The sequence below is a fragment of the Homarus americanus genome, unplaced genomic scaffold, assembly GCF_018991925.1.
Source record: "Homarus americanus isolate GMGI-L3 unplaced genomic scaffold, GMGI_Hamer_2.0 scaffold48220, whole genome shotgun sequence".
Classification (NCBI taxonomy): domain Eukaryota; kingdom Metazoa; phylum Arthropoda; class Malacostraca; order Decapoda; family Nephropidae; genus Homarus; species Homarus americanus.
This window is the reverse complement of record NW_024755060.1, coordinates 3,299,051-3,321,294: the sequence shown is the minus strand read 5'-3', so window position 1 is coordinate 3,321,294 and position 22,244 is coordinate 3,299,051. Positions and strand designations below refer to the sequence as shown.

General features: G+C 40.5%; 1 protein-coding gene across 4 annotated transcripts in view; it reads left to right on the top strand.

Annotated features, from left to right (window-relative positions):
• The window catches only part of LOC121856293 (multiple PDZ domain protein-like), a 29,891-nt gene extending 13,361 nt beyond the window's left edge, over positions 1–16,530 (top strand). For 2 of the 4 annotated variants that reach the window (XM_042351744.1, XM_042351742.1), the window contains exons 4-9: positions 2,365–2,472; positions 4,796–4,798; positions 7,118–7,273; positions 10,944–11,096; positions 13,703–13,893; positions 14,189–16,530. In XM_042351744.1, coding sequence (XP_042207678.1) covers positions 2,365–2,472; positions 4,796–4,798; positions 7,118–7,273; positions 10,944–11,096; positions 13,703–13,893; positions 14,189–14,651 — 1,074 coding nt within the window. In that variant the 3' untranslated portion in view covers positions 14,652–16,530. Of the gene's footprint in view, positions 1–2,364; positions 2,473–4,795; positions 4,799–7,117; positions 7,274–10,943; positions 11,097–13,702; positions 13,894–14,028; positions 14,038–14,188 lie in introns of all 4 variants that reach the window. The other 2 variants (XM_042351745.1, XM_042351743.1) reach the window with 2 other exon arrangements.
• The last annotated feature ends 5,714 nt before the right edge of the window (positions 16,531–22,244 follow it).

Genomic DNA, 22,244 nt, shown 5'->3' with positions numbered 1-22,244 from the left:
AGTAGTAAAATAGTGTGTAGAATAAAAACATGTCTTACAGAGCTCTTGAATGACAAAAGAGCAGCTGTGGCCTATTTTGAGTCCAGAAATTGAGATTCGGCTGGTGTGTGTGTGTGTGTGTGTGTGTGTGTGTGTGTGTGTGTGTGTGTGTGTGTGTGTGTGTGTGTGTCACTAAGTTTAGATTATATTCTTTGTGTTATGTATTATTTAATAAAAATATGATAAAAATGGATAAATTGCAAAGAAAATGCTATACAGTGGTCCCTCCAAACGAGCGGTTCAATTTACGAGATTTTGGTTAACGAATCAGCTCCCATAAGGATTTTCAGTTCCATTAACGAGTACAACTTCTATTAACGACAGCCTTACGAGAAACACACACTTTGGTGCATGCATCAGCTGACCGGCTAGCCTAGTCCGCCAATACTGTAATGTAATGCAGGTGATTAATTTTTATCTCTTGTGCAAAATATTCTGTCTTTCAAGGATTCCTGCAATGCAAATTATATTCTCTTAACTTTAGTCTGTGATATTATATAAGATAAAAACTTTAAGCCTAAAACCCTGGCTGGGAAGATAGGGGAAAGGGAGGGAGGGAGGGAGCTGATCGAATCACCCGCCAATGCTTCTCAGTTTAACTTTGTTTACGGTGGAGTACACATTGAATTTGTTGGTCTCTTGAATATTTTTGCATTTTGTACATTAAATTTATTGGTCATTCAGAAATTTAATTAACATATTGACAATATAATGCAGAAATTATTAAGAAATACAAAGTACAGTACTGTACTTAGTTTATATTTAAAATTTGTATGTACTTTTTCTGTGAGTTGAAACCAATTACCCAATATCCCATTGAAATACAAGTAATAGATTCAGTTAACGACTGACTCTGTGGAAGCAATTGTGCTCGTTAATAGAGGGACCACTGTACTTGCATTAAAAGTAAACTTGGACTGAGATAACTGCTGTTACTTAATACAAGAATAATGGTACAAGATATAATACAATACAGTGCTATAAATATTGTTAACATCCTTTATTGTAGAAGAATTACTGTGAGGTTTGGCTACAGGTCACCATGTTCTCTTAAGTCACTGCCCCTGTCTGGTCGTTCTTGGCCAGTACACTCATGGTCATTGTCTTCTATGCCAGCACTTGATATACTCTGACATAAGTCAATAGGCATCTGCTCACATTCATACTATACTGGGTAATAGTTGCCATAGTTTTTTGGTGAATCTACTTGATGGTCTTTTTTTGTGGCTGTCTTTCACATTTTTTGTGACATTATTTGCTCTTTTAAATTTTTTGTACAAAGTGCTTTCATGCTGGCATCAGTTCCTTTTATTCTGTCAAGTGGAAAGTCAGTGTGTACTTAGCCAAAGATATTTTCAGCCTGGCTTTGTCAGCTAAATCTAAACTTTGACTGTACAGGGCATAAAAAATTTTTTCCATGCAGGCATTCGAGTCTTCATAGTTGAATGACTCACCTAGACGATTCCAGCCTTCAAGAAAGGCTGGAGTTTTGTTGGCAATTTCATATGGTGTGACTTCCCCTACTTCACAAAACGATGTATAATTATATAATTAATCAATTATAATTATCATAATCAGAACCTATCAAACAACTATATATAGACACAACGATCAACTTCATATGACACTTACTTTAGGAGATTGATCATTTTGACAAAATGTCCTAAATGTGGCTATGTACGGGTAGAGTTTTTGCTACAATGGGCCCTATGGGTATCGTACACAGCTCCGAGGTATCAATATGAAAACTAGATTGCTCAGAGCACTTATTGAGGAAACTTTCACAGTGAAAGTGATTTTGGGCTAATGGTAAGTAAAATATGGCCATTTTGTACTGCAAATCAAGGAATAGGGATGAATCATGCTAAAAAGTTGTTATTAGTACTCAAACAATCAGAATACAGTAAATGAAAATGAATAATTTATGTGTGCCTAATCACAGCCTATTATTGATTTGTTTGGTGAAACTCCAAAACCATCATTTTAGCCGCTTGGCACCCAACCGAAAAACCCAGATCAGCTCCGCAGAGAAAACGTACTTGACCTGCAGGAGTTACCTAAACTTTTTCTGAAGGTCTCAGCATATAGAAAAAGAAAATTTAAACTCCCACTCTAAAAGAGTCGTATACACAAACTACCCCCTTGAGCCAATATTAGTTTTGATATTTAGAAATGTTAAACCTCAGTTATTGTTGATGTTTTGTGTGTGTTTATGTGGTGGTGGGGTGATGTAGAGGCTCCTTGATCATAGCCTCCCCCAACACCACCACTTAAGAGAGTAAGGTGTCGTAGATAAGTATATACCGAGCAGTTTTTTACCCTCAGGATCCAGCAACAGCAGAGATCCTGCCCGGCAAAGAAACCACCATTGAAATTGTCAAAGAAAAGATGGGACTTGGCCTCTCCATTGTAGGCGGCTCAGATACACTCCTGGTGAGTTGATGGTCTTGTACTGAGACCTGACTGTAGAGACCATGCAAATAAATCACTGTAGGTGCACGTGATAACCACATTCTTCCTCTTCCTCCCCCTCCTCCACCTCCACCTCCTCTTTTTCCTCCTCCCTCGCCTTCCTCCCTCCTCTCCTCCTCACTAATAAGTCAAATTTAACCTGAATGGAAGCAATATTATCCCTTTCTTTATATGATTTAGCCAGTTTTCAGAATATAATGAAATAATTCAAATGGGTCAGTGGATTTTATGATCTTTTGAATGTGACCTGACCTGTGATTCTTCTATTGAGATTTGTACCCTGAATTTCCCCCTCTGGCTGATTATTGTTAAAATTGATCCTTGTTGGTGACTTAAAATCTCTCGGTCTGGCTCTAGCTTAAGGGGGTCATGTTTGGGGAATAAAAGTTAATACGGTATACTTTTTGGAGCTTGTGTATGTTTGTGTGTGTGGGTGACCTGTGATGTAATGGTCAGTATGTTCGCCTCACAAGCGAGTGGACTCGGGTTCGATCCCTGGGCAAGTTTCTTTACACCATTTGCCTCTGTCTACCCATCAGTAATTGGGAACCTGGATGTGTTTAATCAATTTGGGGATCATGTTCCGGGGTAATGGTTAGCCAGTGCAGTTGGCGAGTTGTCCGGACTTCTCGGACTATTCCTTGACACTGGGTCGTGCCACTCGTTAACTTAGGGTGTGGTTGTTGTGATGGCGACAGTTTCTACACCATAAACAAATTCATGCCTGGGTGGCTGTAGGGCCGACCATCCTCGAACACGAGGGGCAGCCATTATTATTATTAGTGTGTGTGTGTGTGTGTGTGTGTGTTTCAAATAACTTCATTATCAATTAGTTTAGAAAAATACCACAATGTCTATTTCTTTGAGTCATTTCCTGATTTCAATTACCCAGTGAAATGATTTATTCTTGTCTAGCATTTGTCTTCCCATCAAAAATATGTTCATCTGCCAGGAAAAGAGAGGATCCCATGAAGTAATCCCCCTGCTTACTTCACCTGATGCTTAAACACCCTTATACCCTCTGGTGGGTTAAGCTAGGTTAGGTTAAATTAAATTAAGTTTGGTTAGGTTAGGATAGATTAAGTTAGTTTTGGTTAGGTTGGGTTAGTCTCAAGTTAGCTTAGGTTAGGATAGATTAACCCTTTCATGGTCTTGCATTGCTAAGCGCTCCCGTGCTGGTGCGACCCCTCCCCCTCAGCTGTATCTCACACTGAGAGCAGCACCCTTCCCATACATCTCCTGAAGACTGGCGGATACATCCAAGTGCACAATTTGGGCCTAGATCACTACCCAATATTTACTAAAATGGAAAAACCATTCCTGTTATCGACAAAACCTGTGTCAAAAGACTGCAAGGGAGTGAGATTTCCGACCGTGACCAAGAGTAACAGGGTTAAGTTAGTTTAGGTTATGTTAGCATTAGTGTGGTAATATTCCACTATTTATGGACAGTTGTGGTTAGTATAAGAACAGGAATTATTAAGTGATATATGGAACAGGTGAAGAAAACTTTTACAGTACAGGTGTGATATTTTAATGTCTTCTGTCACAAGTCTTTGTGTAGATGGTAATATATAGTCACATGGTTAGGGGCACTATTATGTTTGGATGATGAGATGCAGAATATTGATCAGGAATCATGCATAAGTACATGTACTGCAAAGGGAAATGAAAAATAAAAGGTTAAAAATTGGTGGTCAGAAAATGGTTTTATTTTATTATTATTTTTTGGGGAGGGGAGTTCAAGCATTGGTGTCTGAGAAGATTGGCATGTAAGTGATTAGAAAGGTGAGTCAGAGGTCAGTATTTATAATGACTAGAAACAAGGTCAAGAACGGAAATTATGATACAAATATTGAAAGGGCAACAGGAGTATGACTTTTAGCCAATGTTGAAAAGTTAGTTTGAAAAGATTAAAAAAAAAAAATATTATTAAAAGTTTGGGTTTGTGTATAGTAGCAAAATACTAAAGACTAAATCATAGGTAAAGTCATAACAGTTTTAGAATGGAACTTAACTTTACATGATCTATTATACTTTGGATTCTGGGAAGCAGTTTTACCTTAGATAATGCCAAGAACAGGAGGAATATATTCTATACTTCATATCAATAGACTTTTAATATAGCTCCCCCATGATATATATTATTTACTGAATATTGTTATACTTTACTGTAGTCACCCGATGATTATGTGAGTTGATATGTTAAGTACTTTTAAGTGTAATTTACTGTACTTATCGCTGTTTTCTCTTCTCTTTACCCCTGCGAACGTCAACAAACTAGAGAGTAAGTACAGTATGTGTGTGTTTAATGCCAATGGTTGTCTGTTGCTTCGGAAATTGTTTTGTGAATGGTAAGAGGTGATTGCCGGAGCTTCTTGTTATTTGTGGTTTTGTTAATGTCTAAATTGCATTAATGGTGCTTGTATGAAGGGACTGATGCTTATTTGCTTCTTTTTTTCTTCTGAAGATTGGATATTAATGCTACAAGTTGCCTTCTGCTGTGTTAAAGGTTCTGTAGTGTGGGTTGGCTGCCTTGTTTATGTTATGGGTGGGTTGGCTGCCTTGTTTAAGTTACATTGTTTATGTTATGGGTGGGTTGGCTGCCTTGTTTAAGTTACATTGTTTATGTTATGGGTGGGTTGGCTGCCTTGTTTAAGTTACATTGTTTATGTTATGGGTGGGTTGGCTGCCTTGTTTAAGTGCCACAGTGTTTATTCTCAGCAGGTCAATTGAGTGTGTAGTGTTCATGATTGTATTTTAAACAGAGGGTATTTTTTTGTATGTGTTTTGTTATTTCCAGTAAAGTTCTAGACTTGGGGTATCTTGCAGGTATTGAAGCTAATATTTACTAGAATTCACAGGTGTATACTTAGAGTAAAAACTTCCATTTAACGGACATCATTCTAATGGGTATAGTCCATTATATGTGAAACCTCTATAGTCCATTACATAGAGGTTTCACATATAATGGACTACACTTTCCCCTATGGTACATTAAATAAAGGTCTCACTGTAATGCATTAATTAAAATATAACAGTATTGTGAATAAGAGAGATAGTTTCCTTTTTTCCAAATAAACTAAATGAAATATGTTATTGTACGCTCCTCTACTTGTTCCTATAGACTGAGGTGTTATTAGTGTTGAGGACTTTCCCCCTTGGCAATTTCTTATGGACAGGAATATCTCTTATTAATGGGAAAGGAGTCAATGTTAATGGGATAATGTTAGATATTTATACAGTATAGTACAGTACATTTAACAGTAGCATACACCATTTTACAGAGTTTTATAAATGGGGATGAGTTGTTGTCAAGGTTTTGGCTGGTATACAGTATTAGTTTAACATGAGCTGGTTGAAGTCTTCCCTGTAGATATGAGGACAGGCAGGGAGGCATCAGGTTAGTATGTTTAGTTGTTAGTTACAGGAATAAATGAGATTCTGGTGGTATAATCTGAAGCTGTGTTTGGGGAAATTATATTTTAGCAAGTGGTTAGGTAAATAAAGTTGATATTGAAGCTTCAGTAGTGTTCAGTCACTGTTGTACTTGTTGTGACCTGATGAAGAGTAGATCTGTTTTACTGTGTTGTTACTTTACTTTAATGTACTGAATCTTCCTGGTCACTGATCAACCTGTTAGCTACTAGACTTTTTGTGGGAAAATGTCAAAATGGGTTTGTCTGTCAGTTCTTTTGCACGTGTAATTTACTTTTAAATGCAATTAGTTTCACAACAAATGTGTCCATAAAACAACAAATACATGTATGTTGAGATCCAAACACTGGGTAGTCTTGGGGTGACTCCTTGAAATACCTTATAGAAAAGATGATAGCTTGGTGGTTATTTATTATTGAAATCTTTAAAGCATGCAACAAAAAATGACATGGCTATTTTTAGTATGAATATCAGGATTTGTTGATGATTACATTTACCAAACGGGACACACCATAAAACAGCATCATTGGTCCCCTGGTGGAATTTTGTGAATGTGGTAACTTAAACAAATAGGAATTGATATACTGTATACATTAAGTTTGTATATATTTATCACAACAGGAAATGAGATGAGTTAAAATATTCTTATCATAATTGTTTGTATATTTGGCCTGTTGGACTTTTCTGCATTAGTGGCCTTGATTACCTATAAAGGCAAACAAGTACAGTATTTAAATTCATTTAGTTATGTAGTGTTGTACTGTTAACTAGACTCTCTTATCATTCCTGTTTGGAATCCACGAGTTCATGAAGTTTATTTGTCATGTGATTTGGTGTTGCTGTGTGTAAAATGTTTGGCATATTTGCTTTATTATAAGGAAAAGATGTCAGTTTATATTGAGTATAAGAAAATTTTTTATTACTAATCATTATTACTAGTATCAGTATATTAAAGGCTTGTATTTTGATTGGTGTTAATTAATACATATTGTAAATGTTTTGTTAAAGACTAAATTTTGGGGTTATTATAGTAACTTGTGTGTGATCTTGATAAGGTAACCATGAGATATAAAATTTGGCCAAAAGTTTAAATAAAGTTGTGTTTTTTGTGAGATACTGTACAGGTCTATATTAAACTTCCAAATGTTCACACTCTCGTTATTTACAGGGTGCTATAATCATCCATGAAGTGTATCCTGACGGTGCCGCTGCCAAGGACGGTCGACTCAAACCCGGCGACCAGATTCTTAACGTAAACAATGAGAACTTTAGAGAAATTACCCACCAGAAGGCTCTCAGTGTTCTAAGGCAGACTCCCTCAAAGGTGAGTAAGTTATGGGCATGGATGATGGAAATGTTAATTATACTCAGTACTGTATAGAGAACTTACTGTCAATATTTTATACAAGTTTAGTTTAATTTAAGTTAGTGATTTAGGTTTTATTGGTGTGTGAAGGACTAGAACAAGACATGCAAGTATTTATGGTGAGTTAAAGTCAATGTAAATAAGTTATGACATGTTACTCTTACAAACTGTCACCAAGACAGTTCTTTTAGAGACAGGCAGGCAAGGCAGTGCATAGTGTGGTGTAAGCTCCTTGTAATGTTGATAAAATATATTTCTCTCAACATAAAACTCCCGTTGTAAGAATCGATTTAACTGGTTCATCTTATCCTGCCTCTGTCATCATGATAATAAGTTGAGGCCTTTTGTTCTCAACAGACCAATTTCATCTTCATTCCTGGTAAAGATAGAATTCTGTCCTGACAGTGATATGTGTGCATACTGTAGTTGATGTGTGTGTGTGTAGCTTCCTCTAAGTCACTTACCAGTGGGAGTATAAGTTGCATATTCAAATAGGAAATTTCAAATACTTATTGGCCTCCACAGATGTTTTTATTCTGGGTTTAATATACAGTTTTATATACAGTTTAAATTCAAAACTACCAGTTTACATTAAGATCTGTGGCCAGCTTCACCTCAGCTATGATGCCTCTCCAGATACACTGACTCATAGAAGTACTGTATATCCTAAATCATGCAGCTGTATAGAAGAACACATCATTACAGTGGCAAGAAGGAATGAATGACTGCCACTGGGAAATTCTGTATTACTCTTGATGGCAGCCACTTTGTGTTTATTCATTAGTGCAATATATCAAACAATTAATAGCACATGAGTATAGTGTGGGTGGAGGGATGCCCACACTCTCTTTACATTGTGTCACACACTCTATGAAAAAGATCTTGTGGCAATTTTGAGTTCATACAGGACCATTTGTTCTTGTAAGTTCCAATGAAAATATGAAATCTGGACAAGGTTTCTACTCTTGTTTTTCATTCCTCTTCCCAGTTCAATGCAGGATGTTTGGAGTGAAGAGCAAACACAGACTCTCTATTTATTTAGTCATCCTCACACTCATAATGCTTAGTTATAATGTACAGTCACTCAAAAATATATCTCTACTTGGGGCGGATGGGGGTCGGTGAATTCCATAATGAACACTATGACTCCTGTTGTCTCGGTTGGGTTGTCAAAATCCTTCGTCTGTTGTGTCATATTTTGTATAGATAATTTGTTGAGTGACTGTACATATTCTGGTAAATGTGTTCTGTTGTGATACATTATAGAAACAAAACATGATGAAAAATCTTAGAAAATGTGTTTAAATGATTGAGTAGATGTGTATAGAAATTTCATATTTTGTGAACATGGTAAGTAAGTTATCAGTGTCGGTGATGGCTCCCTCAACTTAGCTCGGTGATTTTTGTTTCAATTATTTTATGTTTACTTGTTTACTATATAATTAGGTTATTCACATTTTGTATATTACATTAATCCTCTATTTAGTTTATATTGTTTTTGGTCTTTATAAATTTTGGATTATTTTTATCTGTTGATTTATTTATTTTTTTTCTATTTTCTCTTTTTCTTTTGTGGTTAAGGATAAAAACAAGGTAAGAGATGCAATGTAACCAGGTACAGTGACCCCTCGGTTAACGAACTCAATCCGTTCCAGAAGGTCGTTCGTTAACCGAAAAGTTCGTTAACCGAAACCATTGTTTCAATGGGTTTTTGGGTAATTGGTTCCAGCTCACCGAAAATTTCCTAAATTCAACAAAAATGGTAGAAAAGTTCACTTACTTTGAGGTGTGTATGTAGAAGGCTCCTGATGATGATGATGATGGGATTTAGAATGGGGGTGGAGGAGAAGGAAGAAGAGAAGGCATTGGGGTGGAAGAGAAGTCACCCCATGGCGCCATTTCACCCATAAAATTTTAGCTCTCTGGTGTAATTCAAGATTATTTTCTTTAAATCAACACTGCACTGCATTATATATTGTCAATATGTAAAATATATTTCAAAATGACCAATAATTTGCTTGGAAACACAGAAAAAAAGCGTTTAGTTGAAGAGAGTCTCAAGCAAGATGTTACCTCCAGTGAAAACAGAGAGAGAGACTAACGCCTGTTTGCTGTGTTAAGAGGCTGGATGCTGCGCATTAAACTAGTCACTTTACCTTCAATTATGTTCAATAATTATTAAAATGACTAAAAAATTAAATATTAAACTTTTAAAATTTTTGAATAGTATAAATTTCTTGATATTTACTAAAATAGTAGGAATTTAAGCCCTAGAACCGATTAATGTATTGGCGGACTGATACTAAAGCTGGTGCCCAGTCAGTGCAAGCGAAAACATGTTGAGGTCGGTTCGTAAGAAATTCGTTAACCGAATTTTTGTTCGTTAACCGAATTGAAGATCCTTATGGAAGGCAGTTCGTTAACCGAAATTTCGTTAACCGAGGCGTTCGTTAAACGAGGGGTCACTGTATATAATTAACATGTAAAGTGTAATATATCTGGAAATACAAGTTAACTTATGATCATGATTCTGAATTCTTGTTGCATGATGGAAAGTGATCTGAGAATGGCTGCCCTTACATGCTACCAAAGACTCAGGGTAGGAATGGTAGTGTTTAGGATTTTAAGCTGCCTATGTGATATATTCCTCCATTGGAAGATGAATTACAATTGTTTTTTTTTTATGCATTGAGTATTGTATGTGTTGTTATATTTAAGGGAACAGGCAGTTGTATTGTGAGTAAAGATTTAATAGTCAAGGGAGTTTAAGTTATCTCACAAGGGGTCAAGTTATCTCACAAAGGGTCAAGTTATCTCACACAAGGGGTCAAGTTATTTCTCACAAGGGGTCAAGTTATATCTCACAAGGGGTCAAGTTATCTCACAAAGGGTCAAGTTATCTCACACAAGGGGTCAAGTTATTTCTCACAAGGGGTCAAGTTATATCTCACAAGGGGTCAAGTTATCTCACACAAGGGGTCAAGGTACCTCATACACTGTACATAGGGGTTTGATTTAATAAGCAAGAGATTATGTACGAGAGCTGCATAACCTAAAATTACTCTCCATTTGCAAAGAAGTATTATGTAGTCGCTAGTATGTGTGTGTGTGTGTGTGTGTGTGTGTGTGTGTGCGTGCGTGCGTGCGTGCCTAAATTGCTAAAAATAAATTGAAACTTATGGAAAGTTTATGCTAGACAGTTAGTTGAGTTTCCAGTAAAGTTGGGTGTAGTAAGCACTCACAATTATAATTTGTGAAGATATTTATGCTTATTTAGGGAGCTTTAATTGTCATGTAAGTTGTTTGTTGTGTACTAATAAGTGAAATAATAAGTCACGTGTAAGTATTCCTTGTGAGTTGTACTGTACTTGCTGGGTCTGTAGTGTGCATCATCCACAATAGTACGGTACATGCAGGGTTTACATGTAGTGGGCCACCAGCTATGTTGACTGCCTCAGTTAATCTCTTAATATACTGTGGTTGTGTCTGTGTTGTTGGATTAATGATTTGCTCTAGGTGAGCCACTGCCATCTTCTCCTCCATTCCTCAGCCTCTTCATATCTGTTTGGGTCTAATACTAAAACATTTCTTTTATAAATAAGGTAATAAATTATTTTTGGCACGGTAGGTGAAGATGGTGGTGTACCGTGAGGAGGGGACGCAGAAGGAGGAGGACCTCTACGACACCATCACCGTTCAGCTCACCAAGAAGTCTGGCAAGGGTCTTGGACTTTCAATAGTTGGGCGCAAGAATGGCCCGGGAGTTTTTATATCTGATGTGGTAAGAAAAACACCTTTAACCCTTAAATGGTGGCCATCACCAGTAGAGTTACCTGTAGGGACAGTGGCCATCACCAGTAGAGTTACCTGTAGGGACAGTGGCCATCACCAGTAGAGTTACCTGTAAGGACAGTGGCCATCACCAGTAGAGTTACCTGCAGGGACAGTGGCCGTCACCAGTAGAGTTACCTGTAGGGACAGTGGCCGTCACCAGTAGAGTTACCTGTAGGGATAGTGGCCATCACCAGTAGAGTTACCTGTAGGGACAGTGGCCGTCACCAGGAGTTACAGTGGCCGTCACCAGTAGAGTTACCTGTAGGGACAGTGGCCATCACCAGTAGAGTTACCTGTAGGGACAGTGGCCGTCACCAGTAGAGTTACCTGTAGGGACAGTGGCTGCCACCAGTAGAGATACCTGTAGGACAGTCACCAGTAGAGTTACCTGTAGGGACAGTGGCCGTCACCAGTAGTAGAGTTACCTTAGGACAGTGGCCATCACCAGTAGTTACCTGTAGGCAGTGGCCATCACCAGTAGAGTTAACTGTAGGACAGTGGCCATCACCAGTAGAGTTACCTGCAAGGACAGTGGCCATCACCACAGCAGGAGTACCTGCAGGGACAGTGGCCATCACCAGTAGAGTTACCTGTAGGGACAGTGGCCGTCACCAGTAGGTTACCTGTAGGGACAGTGGCCATCACCAGTAGAGTTACCTGTAGGGACAGTGGCCATCACCAGTAGAGTTACCTGTAGGACAGTGGCCATCACCAGTAGAGTTACCTGTAGGGACAGTGGCCATCACCAGTAGAGTTACCTGTAGGGACAGTGGCCGTCACCAGTAGAGTTACCTGTAGGGACAGTGGCTGTCACCAGTAGAGTTACCTGCAGGGATGGTGGCCATCACCAGTAGAGTTACCTGTAGGGACAGTGGCCGTCACCAGTAGAGTTACCTGCAGGGATGGTGGCCATCACCAGTAGAGTTACCTGTAGGGACAGTGGCCATCACCAGTAGAGTTACCTGCAGGGACAGACCTGCAGGGATGGTGGCCATCACCAGTAGAGTTACCTGTAGGGACAGTGGCCATCACCAGTAGAGTTACCTGCAGGGACAGTGGCCATCACCGGTGGGGTTACCTGTAGGGACGAGGCCATCCAACAGTGGAATTTACCTGTAAGGGACAGTGTGGCCATCCTCACCAGTAGAGTTACCTGCTTGGGGACAGAGGCCATCAACAGTGGAGTTACACCTGTGTAGGGACAGTGGCCATCACCAGTAAAGATTTTTGTAAGGACATCACCGGTGGGTTTCTCAGCAGGATATCCTCGTGGGGTACTACTGAGACAGTGGCCATGCCAGTAGGATTACCTGTGGGGCAGAGGCCATCAACAGTGGAGTTACTGGCAGGGACGTGTGTCACCAGTGGGATTACCTGTGGGGACAGTGGCCATCACCAGTGGAGTTCCTGTAGGGACAGTGGCCATCACCAGTGGAGTTTCCTGTAGGGACAGTGGCCATCACCAGTGGGTTACCTGTGAGACCAGTGGCCATCACCAGTGGAATTTCACTGTGGGGACAGTGGCCATCTCAGTGGAGTTACCTGTAGGGACAGTGAGCCATGATCAGTGGGTTACCTGTAGGGACAGTGGCCGCGATCAGTGGATTACCTGTAGGGACAGTGTGCATGATCAGTGGGTTACCTGTAGGGACAGTGGCCATCACCAGTAGAGTTTCCTGTAGGGACAGTGGCCTTCACCAGTGGAGTTACCTGTGAGGGACAGTGGCCATGATCAGTGGAGTTGCCTGTAGGGACAGTGGCCATCACCAGTGGAGTTTCCTGTGGGGACAGTGGCCATCACCAGTGGAGTTTCCTGTGGGGATGGTGGCCATCACCAGTGGAGTTACCTGTAGGGACAGTGGCCACCAGTAGAGAGTTACCTGTAGGGACTGTGGCCATCACCAGTGGAGTTACCTGTAGGGACAGTGGCCTTCACCAGTGGAGTTACCTATAGGGACAGTGGCCATCATCAGTGGAGTTTCCTGTAGGGACAGTGGCCATTATCAGTGGAGTTTCCTGTAGGGACAGTGGCCATCACCAGTGGAGTTACCTATAGGGACAGTGGCCATTATCAGTGGAGTTTCCTGTAGGGACAGTGGCTATCACCAGTGGAGTTTCCTTTAGGGACAGTGGCCGTCATCAGTGGAGTTACCTGTAGGGACAGTGGCCATCATTAGTGGAATTTACCTGTAGAGATGGTGGCCATCGTCAATGGACGCTAACAGTAGGTACAGTGGCCATCGTCAGTGGAGTTACCTGTAAGAATGGTGGCCATCATCAGTGGGCGTTTCATGTTCCTTGTGTTCCATTTTTGAGTGTACAGCATATTGAAGCCGAGCATGGAATCCTTAGCGGCTGGTTAAGTCGGTTGATTTTTTTTAGAAAGGATCATTTATACTCAGGATATGTGTGTTCTTTTAACACTATTGGAAATGTCTATGCAACCATTGATCAGTTTAAAACATATTCCATACCTTAATGCCTACATTATGTGTTATAATACAGTATCATTGTAATATTACCGTATCTATTATTTGCCTTATTATGATTCAGGTTCCTGGCGGTGTAGCAGAAAGTGATGGTCGACTCATGCAGGGAGATCAGATTTTGGAAGTCAATGATAAGGATCTTCGGCAAGCAACTCAAGAGCAAGCCGCTGCCATTCTGAAGTGTGCACCGGGCTCTGTGTCGATGAAGCTTGGACGACTGAAGGCCGGCAAGAAAGCCAATGCCAACAACAACGCGTGAGTGACAGCCACCACTCACTTAAAATTTTTACAATTGACAAAACAAACTACCATATTAAAAAATAATCTTATGTGTTTATATATATTAGCTCTTTAATCTGATACCTTTCTATTTTTTTTATGCATACACAGGAAGTAGAGGTTTGTACATTGTATAAGGTGGGATGAAAAATTGACTTCATAAAAAACACTGATATATTATTGTTTAGATAAAGCTACATCAGACATGCATTATCTCAGTCAGAAATGGTAGGAGTGGGGCAGATATTGTTTACATTAATATCTATTTCAGGAACAGCACATGGCCAGTGACAATAAGTGACAGTACCCCGGACAGCTCCAGCAGTCCATCCACAGAGCCCCCCGTTCCCATCCCCCGCACACACCTCCCCTCCCTCCACCAGTCACACCTCCCCTCCCTTCACCAGCCACACCTCCTCCCTCCACCACAACAACATGCACCACAGGAGACTCAGGAACCATTGGGCATCAGGACAATCTTGTTAGAACGACGTGATGATGGCTTGGGATTCTCCATCGTGGGAGGCTTCGGCTCCAACTTGGGAGATCTGCCCATATACGTCAAGAGCGTGTTCGAACGCGGAGCCGCGGCCCGCGAAGGGTCCCTAAGACGTGGCGATCAGATTCTGGAAGTGAATGGACAGTCGCTCGCCGGTTTGACACATGCTGACGCCGTGGCCATTTTGAAAGAAGCGAGGGGTTCAGTTGCACTCACTATTTTGCCGTCTAAGTGAAATATAGAAACATTCACGCTTTTGTTTTCAATTTTGGTGTTTTTTTTAATTGTTGCAAATGAAGGATAGTTCTATAAGATGATACAGTTTAACATGATCCTTGTTAATAAGACTTTGATGGTTTTCTGCATAAGGTCTCTTATCATTAATGAGTCTGCTATTCTTTGGCTTATTCACAATGTCATGTTAATAGTAATGCTTATTATGGTCAGTTATTATGTTAATGCTCACATGATGGGACTCCAATTACTCATAGTCATACATATTGCCAGAGGCATCCTCCCAACTACAAATTGTTTATACCTGTGTAATTCTAGGACACTCTGTACTACACCAATGTGTGGCCTTTAGAGATTGTGGTAGTTTCACATCAGCTTTGTTTCCTTAAGAATATTTTTGTTTACGTTTTGTTCTACCGACCAGTTCTGCAACCCTTCTGTTAATGCGGACACGCGAACGAAACTCGTATGCCCTAAGGGAGCCTATTTAGTGAACAAGGGAATCTGAATAAAGGAATTTATAACAGGCCATTAACCACAAGAATTAAAAGGGACAAATGCCTCGGGTTACGAGAGCCGTTTTAGCGACCCTAACGCAAGCCTTCAGCCACGGCAAAACAGGTAGCAATATAATTGAGACAAAAAGTTGTTAACCCTAAAATGACTTTTATCAAATGCTGTATACAGTTCTAGGGACATGCTGCAAACTTTTCATTACAGTAAGTCATAAAAGCATTTTTGACATGATTTATAAGATAAAATGTGTTTAGATTATGTATACATGCATTTTCTTAAGCAAAATGTCAGTTCTACTGCAGTGTGTATATATAATCATTTGCAGTTTTAAAGTTTAAATAAATGTAATAGTATGCATATGATTAATAAATTAGTTGGCTAGATTCTTTGCAAAGTCTATACAGCATATCAGATTCCTATTGGTATTATGTACAGGCTTTTAAGCCATTTGTTTTCAATAGAACACTATTCATAGAGTCTACCATTCATGTTGTTGATTGCTTGATTACAGAAAACCTGGTTGATCCAAACTGTAATATCAATGTAACTGTTAAAATGAAGGTTTTTTAAGATGGTTTATACTATTTAATTGTTTTGTACATGTATAACCGACCAATTAAGCCGATCAACTTGATGGACACCGCTCGTTGGGATGAACCAGGTTTCCGCGCATCTGTTATCTCTTGTTATGGATTTTACCTCTTGATTCTGAACAATAATTTCGTAGGGTTGTATTATTCATTATAGAATTTAGGAGAGCAATTTTAAAGCATTATCAGGTTATGCTGATGATGCTCACCTTAGGTTAAGCATAATTAGGGCATTATTTTGTAATTAATCCTTACTTTCCAAGATGAATTCAGTACTGTGCAATATGGGACTTGAGCCTTATTTGTTTATTATAGTCCCAGAGGGTATTGCAGTTCTGAAACATTCTAAAGAAGTGTTTGGATATTGCCAACAGAGACTATGTTGAGACTTGGTGTTTACTGCCATAGTGTATCTTTCCTCGATCACGGGGATTAGTCTTGCTATCTTCCCACACCCCGACATGGAGGCCTCAACAATAGCGTGCCCGACACTCGGAATGACGAGGGGCCGCCGATCCCAGCGCGACGTTTGGCCGCGGTTCGTTGACAGATCAAACATCTACTCGAATCCGTATTCCGAAAGGTATAGCCAAGCTGCTACACATGCACCAAAGAACCACGAGCAAGCAATAGCACAGCTTGGTTGCAGCATTAGAAAAGCGTTTGCCTCAGACAGGCCAACCCAGAAGAACAGTCTGATCCCAAGCTCATATATTGACATCTTTTTATCATCTATGCAATAAGGCAGTAATATGAAATAAACATTTCTCATTACTTGATTTTTTCTTTTCCTAACATATTTTGTAGTTATTTTTTTAAGTATTTTCGTCATTTCCTTTGAATTTTAACCCTTTTATTTCTGTGTGCTTGAGAACATGATATTTTATAAATGTTGCTCATCTCCTTTACTAAAAAATATTTCCTTTTCCAAGTTGGTTGCCAGCTGTCTCAACCACATTTGTACAAAGATGCTCCTAAAGGCTCTGCCCACTATACTAACTGCCCACCACCTTCCATTACCCTGCCCTCCTAACCACTACTTTACTCCCACCTCCTGCATCCTTTTCCCTTAATTATCACATTTATTTCCTATATTTTAACTGTGATGATGGTAAGTTTAGTGTGTGTGAAATATAGACAGAAGACATAGTCTTATGCATCCTTGAGACATTTTCCTCACCTAAATGGGATCCCTTCTCTCTCATCCTTCTGTAGGTTGATTGGTAATCTTAAGGGTCTGTACTTGATTGAAGTAATGAATTAATTATTATCATTGATGATAGGCTGTAATAGTCATAATGGATTAATATTTTCAGGGCATGACATGATGAACCTCCTGACTTATGACCTACTCGACCTACGACCACCTGCACTTATGACCTGCCTCAGTCGTACCAAAATTTTGTCAAATTACGTATTTTCGAGTCCCAACTTCAGTACACAGACTAAATTTTCGTTTGTTATTCACTTTAAAATGGCTGGCAAGCTTAAAAGTGAGAGTTTTGTGGTGCTGAGAAGAAAAAGAGACACCCATTTTAGATTTTCTATGTATTATTTAAGCATTTTCGACTTACGACCTGGATTTGGGTCTCTAACCCTGTCGTAAGTCAACCCCGTCGTAAGTCGGGGAGGAGCTGCACAGTAATATCTCCATTAGCCGGAATCTCTCACACCCGGAACTCTCCAATAACCGGAATTGAAATTTTTTTGTGGGGCACATTTCCCGGAAATTTCCGAAAAAATTTTCCCGATACAGTAGAACGTCGATTTAACGCGAATCGATTTAAGATTATTTCTTTAAAGCGACACCCACAACTAAGGACAATGTTTCAATTTAAAGCGAATCTTTCCTGATTTGCGCGAGTCAATCAAGGTGCATCAAATTTTAAATTTCGCGCCTAATGTTTCCCACCAGACACGTCTCTGGCCACGCTACACGGCTGTCCGCCACCCTCCCACACCCTCACTCATCCTCAGTTCTTGTACTGATGCATTAGTGAATGGACATACTGTGTGACACTATCTCTTCTACCACGTGTATCAACCATCACCATTATGTCCAAGAGGACAGCTACTACAGTATTAACTACCCCACAGGCAATCGATTATTCTGGAGCAGAAAATCAAGGTGCTGGAAGCATTGCAACGAGGAAATGGTGCTACAAGTGTGGGGCGCCAATTTGGACAGTGATGTGGATAATGAGCTGGTCGAGTTCGGCTCTGCTTCCTGTAGCCTTCCCAGTCTGCTTTTTGCATTTGGAAACGTGGGGTTGTTGGTACTTGGATTGGGCTTGTAGATAGTTTTATTATCATTGGAATGTGGTCACTGGTAGTCAGTGGTCCTTGTTTTATATGGTAATTCAGGAATGCCTTGTTATTGGTGAAGACTTTGTCTGGGGTTGTTGTTTTGTTGATGCCAATAAATGTGGTGAAGTGTGGTCCTAGGTGGATCAGCTTCCCTGTGTTCATTATGGTATGCAGTGCAGTGCCCACCCTGTTCCTGTTTCCGTGGCCGAATATTGGATGTCTTGGGTTCAGATCTTCTATTACATATGTTGGGCAGTTGTAGTTCAATAGTTTTATCAAGTCTGGGGCCGGTAGGTAGTTCCTTCTTGGCGGTAAATATGCTGTGGCTATTGCTATTTCTCCTAGTGTGGTAGTTATTTTGATTCCCAGGAATTCATCCTGGAAATCGTCGATGATTTGATGTTTGAGCAATGGCCACGCCATCATTTAATTCTTCTGTTTTATTTCTTTGGTAGGCTGTATATCCAAATATTTTTATTTTCTTGGAATTTGAATTGCCGAGACTATTTATTAAAATTATGTCCAGATCAATGCTGAGGTATGTGTTTGCAAGGTTGTTTTTATTTGTTTCCCAGTTGCGGACGTTGTGTTGTATGATGGTAAGTGTTCTGTGTTTGTCGTTATTCATTGTGTTTTGATTTTTTGTTTCTTGTTTGTTGCGCGGGTGGCGATCTCTTGTCCGGAACCAGTCCGTTACGGATTCTTTGGAATTTCCAGTGTTCTTCTTTTTTGAAATTGTGTCTCCTTATTTTAATTCTTTGGTTTATCAGATAAGCTTCCACTAGTGCTTCTGAGTATTTTTCGTTAGAGTAGGTCCATTTTAGTTCTTGTTTCGTTATGGCTTGTATAATGTCTGGCATCGTTTTGCATTCCCTAGGGACTAATATTTTGTCACACCAGTGAATCTGTAGTTCACAGTCGTCTGCATAGTCTAAAGTCAGGAGCGTTTCCTCGCCCTGAGTATCCATGGTTGCTGTTGTGACTTTTTTCCTTACGGCTCCTGTCTCTCTTTGGATGGTATTTTGAAGGTCCTGCTTCTCTACTGTACTTTGAGTGGATGTTTCAATCATTTGTGACTTTGCCTTGTCAGCTTCGTTTGTTTCGTGTACTGTTGCGGCTGGTGTTTGCTCTGCTGCTCCTTTTTCTTCTGCGTTGACTGTCTCCTGTGGTGCATCTGGGTTGGTTAAGCTGGACGCTTGTAGCACAGATCCGGAAGCTGGGTTCGCTGGGAAACTCATTGTTGAGAGATTGTTTCTTCCAATCATTTTGTTCATTTCTATTTCGGTTGTGCCTGGGTTCCCTATGTTCATTATGTGAGAGTATAATAGGCAGATGAGCACTTTGTAGTCTCGTATTTCGCTCAGTACAATTTTGGTGGTATTCTGTGGTTGTGTTGTTTCTTCAACTACTTTCTTTGCAATAGCAGCATATGTTGTATTCTCCTTCTGTTCTTGTTGTCGTTTTTCCGTTGCTACTTTTTCATTAATTATTTTCTTTTTGTATGAACAGGCCATTGCTAGGGTTCTGTGGGTCTTATATCCTGGCTCCTTCCGATTTTTACAGTTTATACATGCTTTGGCTTGATTCTTGCAGTCCCGGAAAGTATGGCCTTCTTCTGCGCATTCAGAGCATATTTTAAGTTCCTTCTGAGGACAGTCTTTTTTTGTATGCGATTCATGTGTATAGCAGATAAAGCAGGTGAGAATATTAACGTATTTCTCCCTTCCTAGTTGCTTAGGGAGTACTGACAGGTTGAACCCTAAGATTCCAGATTCCAGGGCCTTGTCTGCTATTCAAGAATCAGTGAATCTCAACTTTAAGCAATGTGTGTATTGCTTTATTTTTACCACTTCTTCGACTTTTAACCAGTTGTTTTTTATTTCTAGTTCTTTTATTTCTTGTGCCGAGTGCTTTCCAAATTCGTAGTCAAGTCCGCGTACAAATACTGATCGTTTTGCTTTAACCTCTGGTGGCATGATGACCTGGAGTCCTATGCCTCCAAAGGCTTGCATTCCCTCAGGGCTCAGAATGGTATCTGCGTCCCTGTAGTCCCTGCATATTGCAGTGTATCCATCGTTGGATGAGAAAATCCTTGTGAATGGTACATTGAGTGTACCATACGCTGTTTCAGTTATCTGAGAACGTGAAGGGGCTGTTCTCTTGTCTATGATCTTGAGCCTAACCTTGGTAGCCATGGTTTCTTTGTTTGTGTCTTCCTAGCATGTATTAATTGTGGGTGATAAAGAAGGTTATTCAAGACCCTTCTTAGTGTACCTATAGGCGACCTTCGGACAGTGGTGTAACTGCACTATCACTGTTTTTCCATTGCCGGATTGGCCTGTGTTCCCCCGACCTCCAACGGACACACACAATCCCACCTACTGTGAGGTGTGCTCCACTGGAGGGGCTCTAGCACGAATACTTAAATATAAGCAGGTGCCTCGGCCAGGGTAAGTAAGGAAGGATTTCAGCAAGAGAGAAAGACCTCAAACCTCGTCAGTACTGCCAATCAATAGCTGCCTTCCAACAGGAGTGTGGGTCACTCACTCTACCCGTGGGGAGGGGTAACTAGGGTTGACAATCCTGAACGTTCGTGAGGTAGTCCGGTGGCAGTCGTGGTCGTTTTCCAAAGGCGGAGGCCCCCAAGGGGCGTTGCCCCAAACAGGATTTCTGGGAAGTCCAGTGGTAGACAGAGTGGTCGAGTTGTAGTCCGGTCGTCAACAGTAGAAAGAAGGCTGGCTGCAAAAGAATAATACAATACACACACCCAACAAAATCTATAATCAAAATAGATCTATTCGGCACTATCTCAAAGGAAACAGGAAACAACCCCGACACGAACCTCGCACATTCCCCCCTCCCCCCCAACTCCCCCACACACAGTCATGTTATCGCCCTTCCCCCACCTACATATACCACACACAGATCACGTTCACAGTCACTCGACAACTTAGATATCATCGCTGCACCCCCAAATTTCAATCTCATATAAGTAACCCAGAACAAACCAAATACATCCACACTAACATGATCACCATTATGCAATTCAATTGTAGAGCAAATCATTCAAACAGACACGTAACTTCCCCGTAACCATATCCAACAACTTCCCTCGAAATTAAACCAAACACCTCTCCTAACTAACACCCAACCACTCCCCTCTAACCTAACCTAACCTAGCCTTACCTGACTTACCCAACCTTTGTAACCTGACCCTGCCCCAGCTATACAGATCAACCACCTCCCTCCTCGCCCCGCTCAATCAAAACCCCACTCCCCCCAAACTCACACCCAAACACCATTCCTGAGTAAAGCCCTACTCAACAATGTTAAAAAAAAAAAAAAAACTATTTTACTCAACCTGCACTAACACACCCCCCCTCCCCAAAAAAAAAGAGGAAAAGAAAAAACCCTAACAATCCCCCCAAAATAAAAACCTAACATACCCAGCCTTTACTAGCAAGCCCACCCAAAATAAAAAATAACCATTCAACCATTCACTAACCACACCCTACCATTCTTCCCAAATCAAATACCAAACTTACCCATCCAATACTAACACAGATGACGTGTACGTCTCCCTTAGCCAATAAGGTCGGGGAGAGGTGCACAGTACCTGTACACAAGCCCTCTCCCTTAAAGAATGTTACCAACACTGTTGACATGGGCGCCTCCCTTAGCCAATAAGGTCGGGGAGAGGTGCATAGTACCTGTACACAAGCCCTCTCCCTTAAAGAATGTTACCAACACTGTTGACATGGGCGCCTCCCTTAGCCAATAAGGTCGGGGAGGTGTGCCTCACAAAGATTGGTACCAACATACAGATGTCGTGGACGCCTCCCTTAGCCAATAAGGTCGGGGAGGGGTGCACAGTACCTGTACACAAACCCTCTCCCTCAAGAATGGGACCAGGAACGCACAATACCTGCAAAAGCCCTCCACGCAAATTGCAGAAGACCTTTACAAGCCAAAAGGAAAAAGAAAGAAAGCAATAATTACCCAACTCTGCCAACCACTAATAAAACCTACAATCCTCCCAAAACAAAAACTTAACCCACCCAATCTTACTTACAATCCACCCCCCCCCAAAAAAAAAAAATATTAACTCAACTTATCCAACCACTAATCAACTCCTACAATCCTCCCAAAACAAAAACTTAATATACGAGACCTTTCTAACA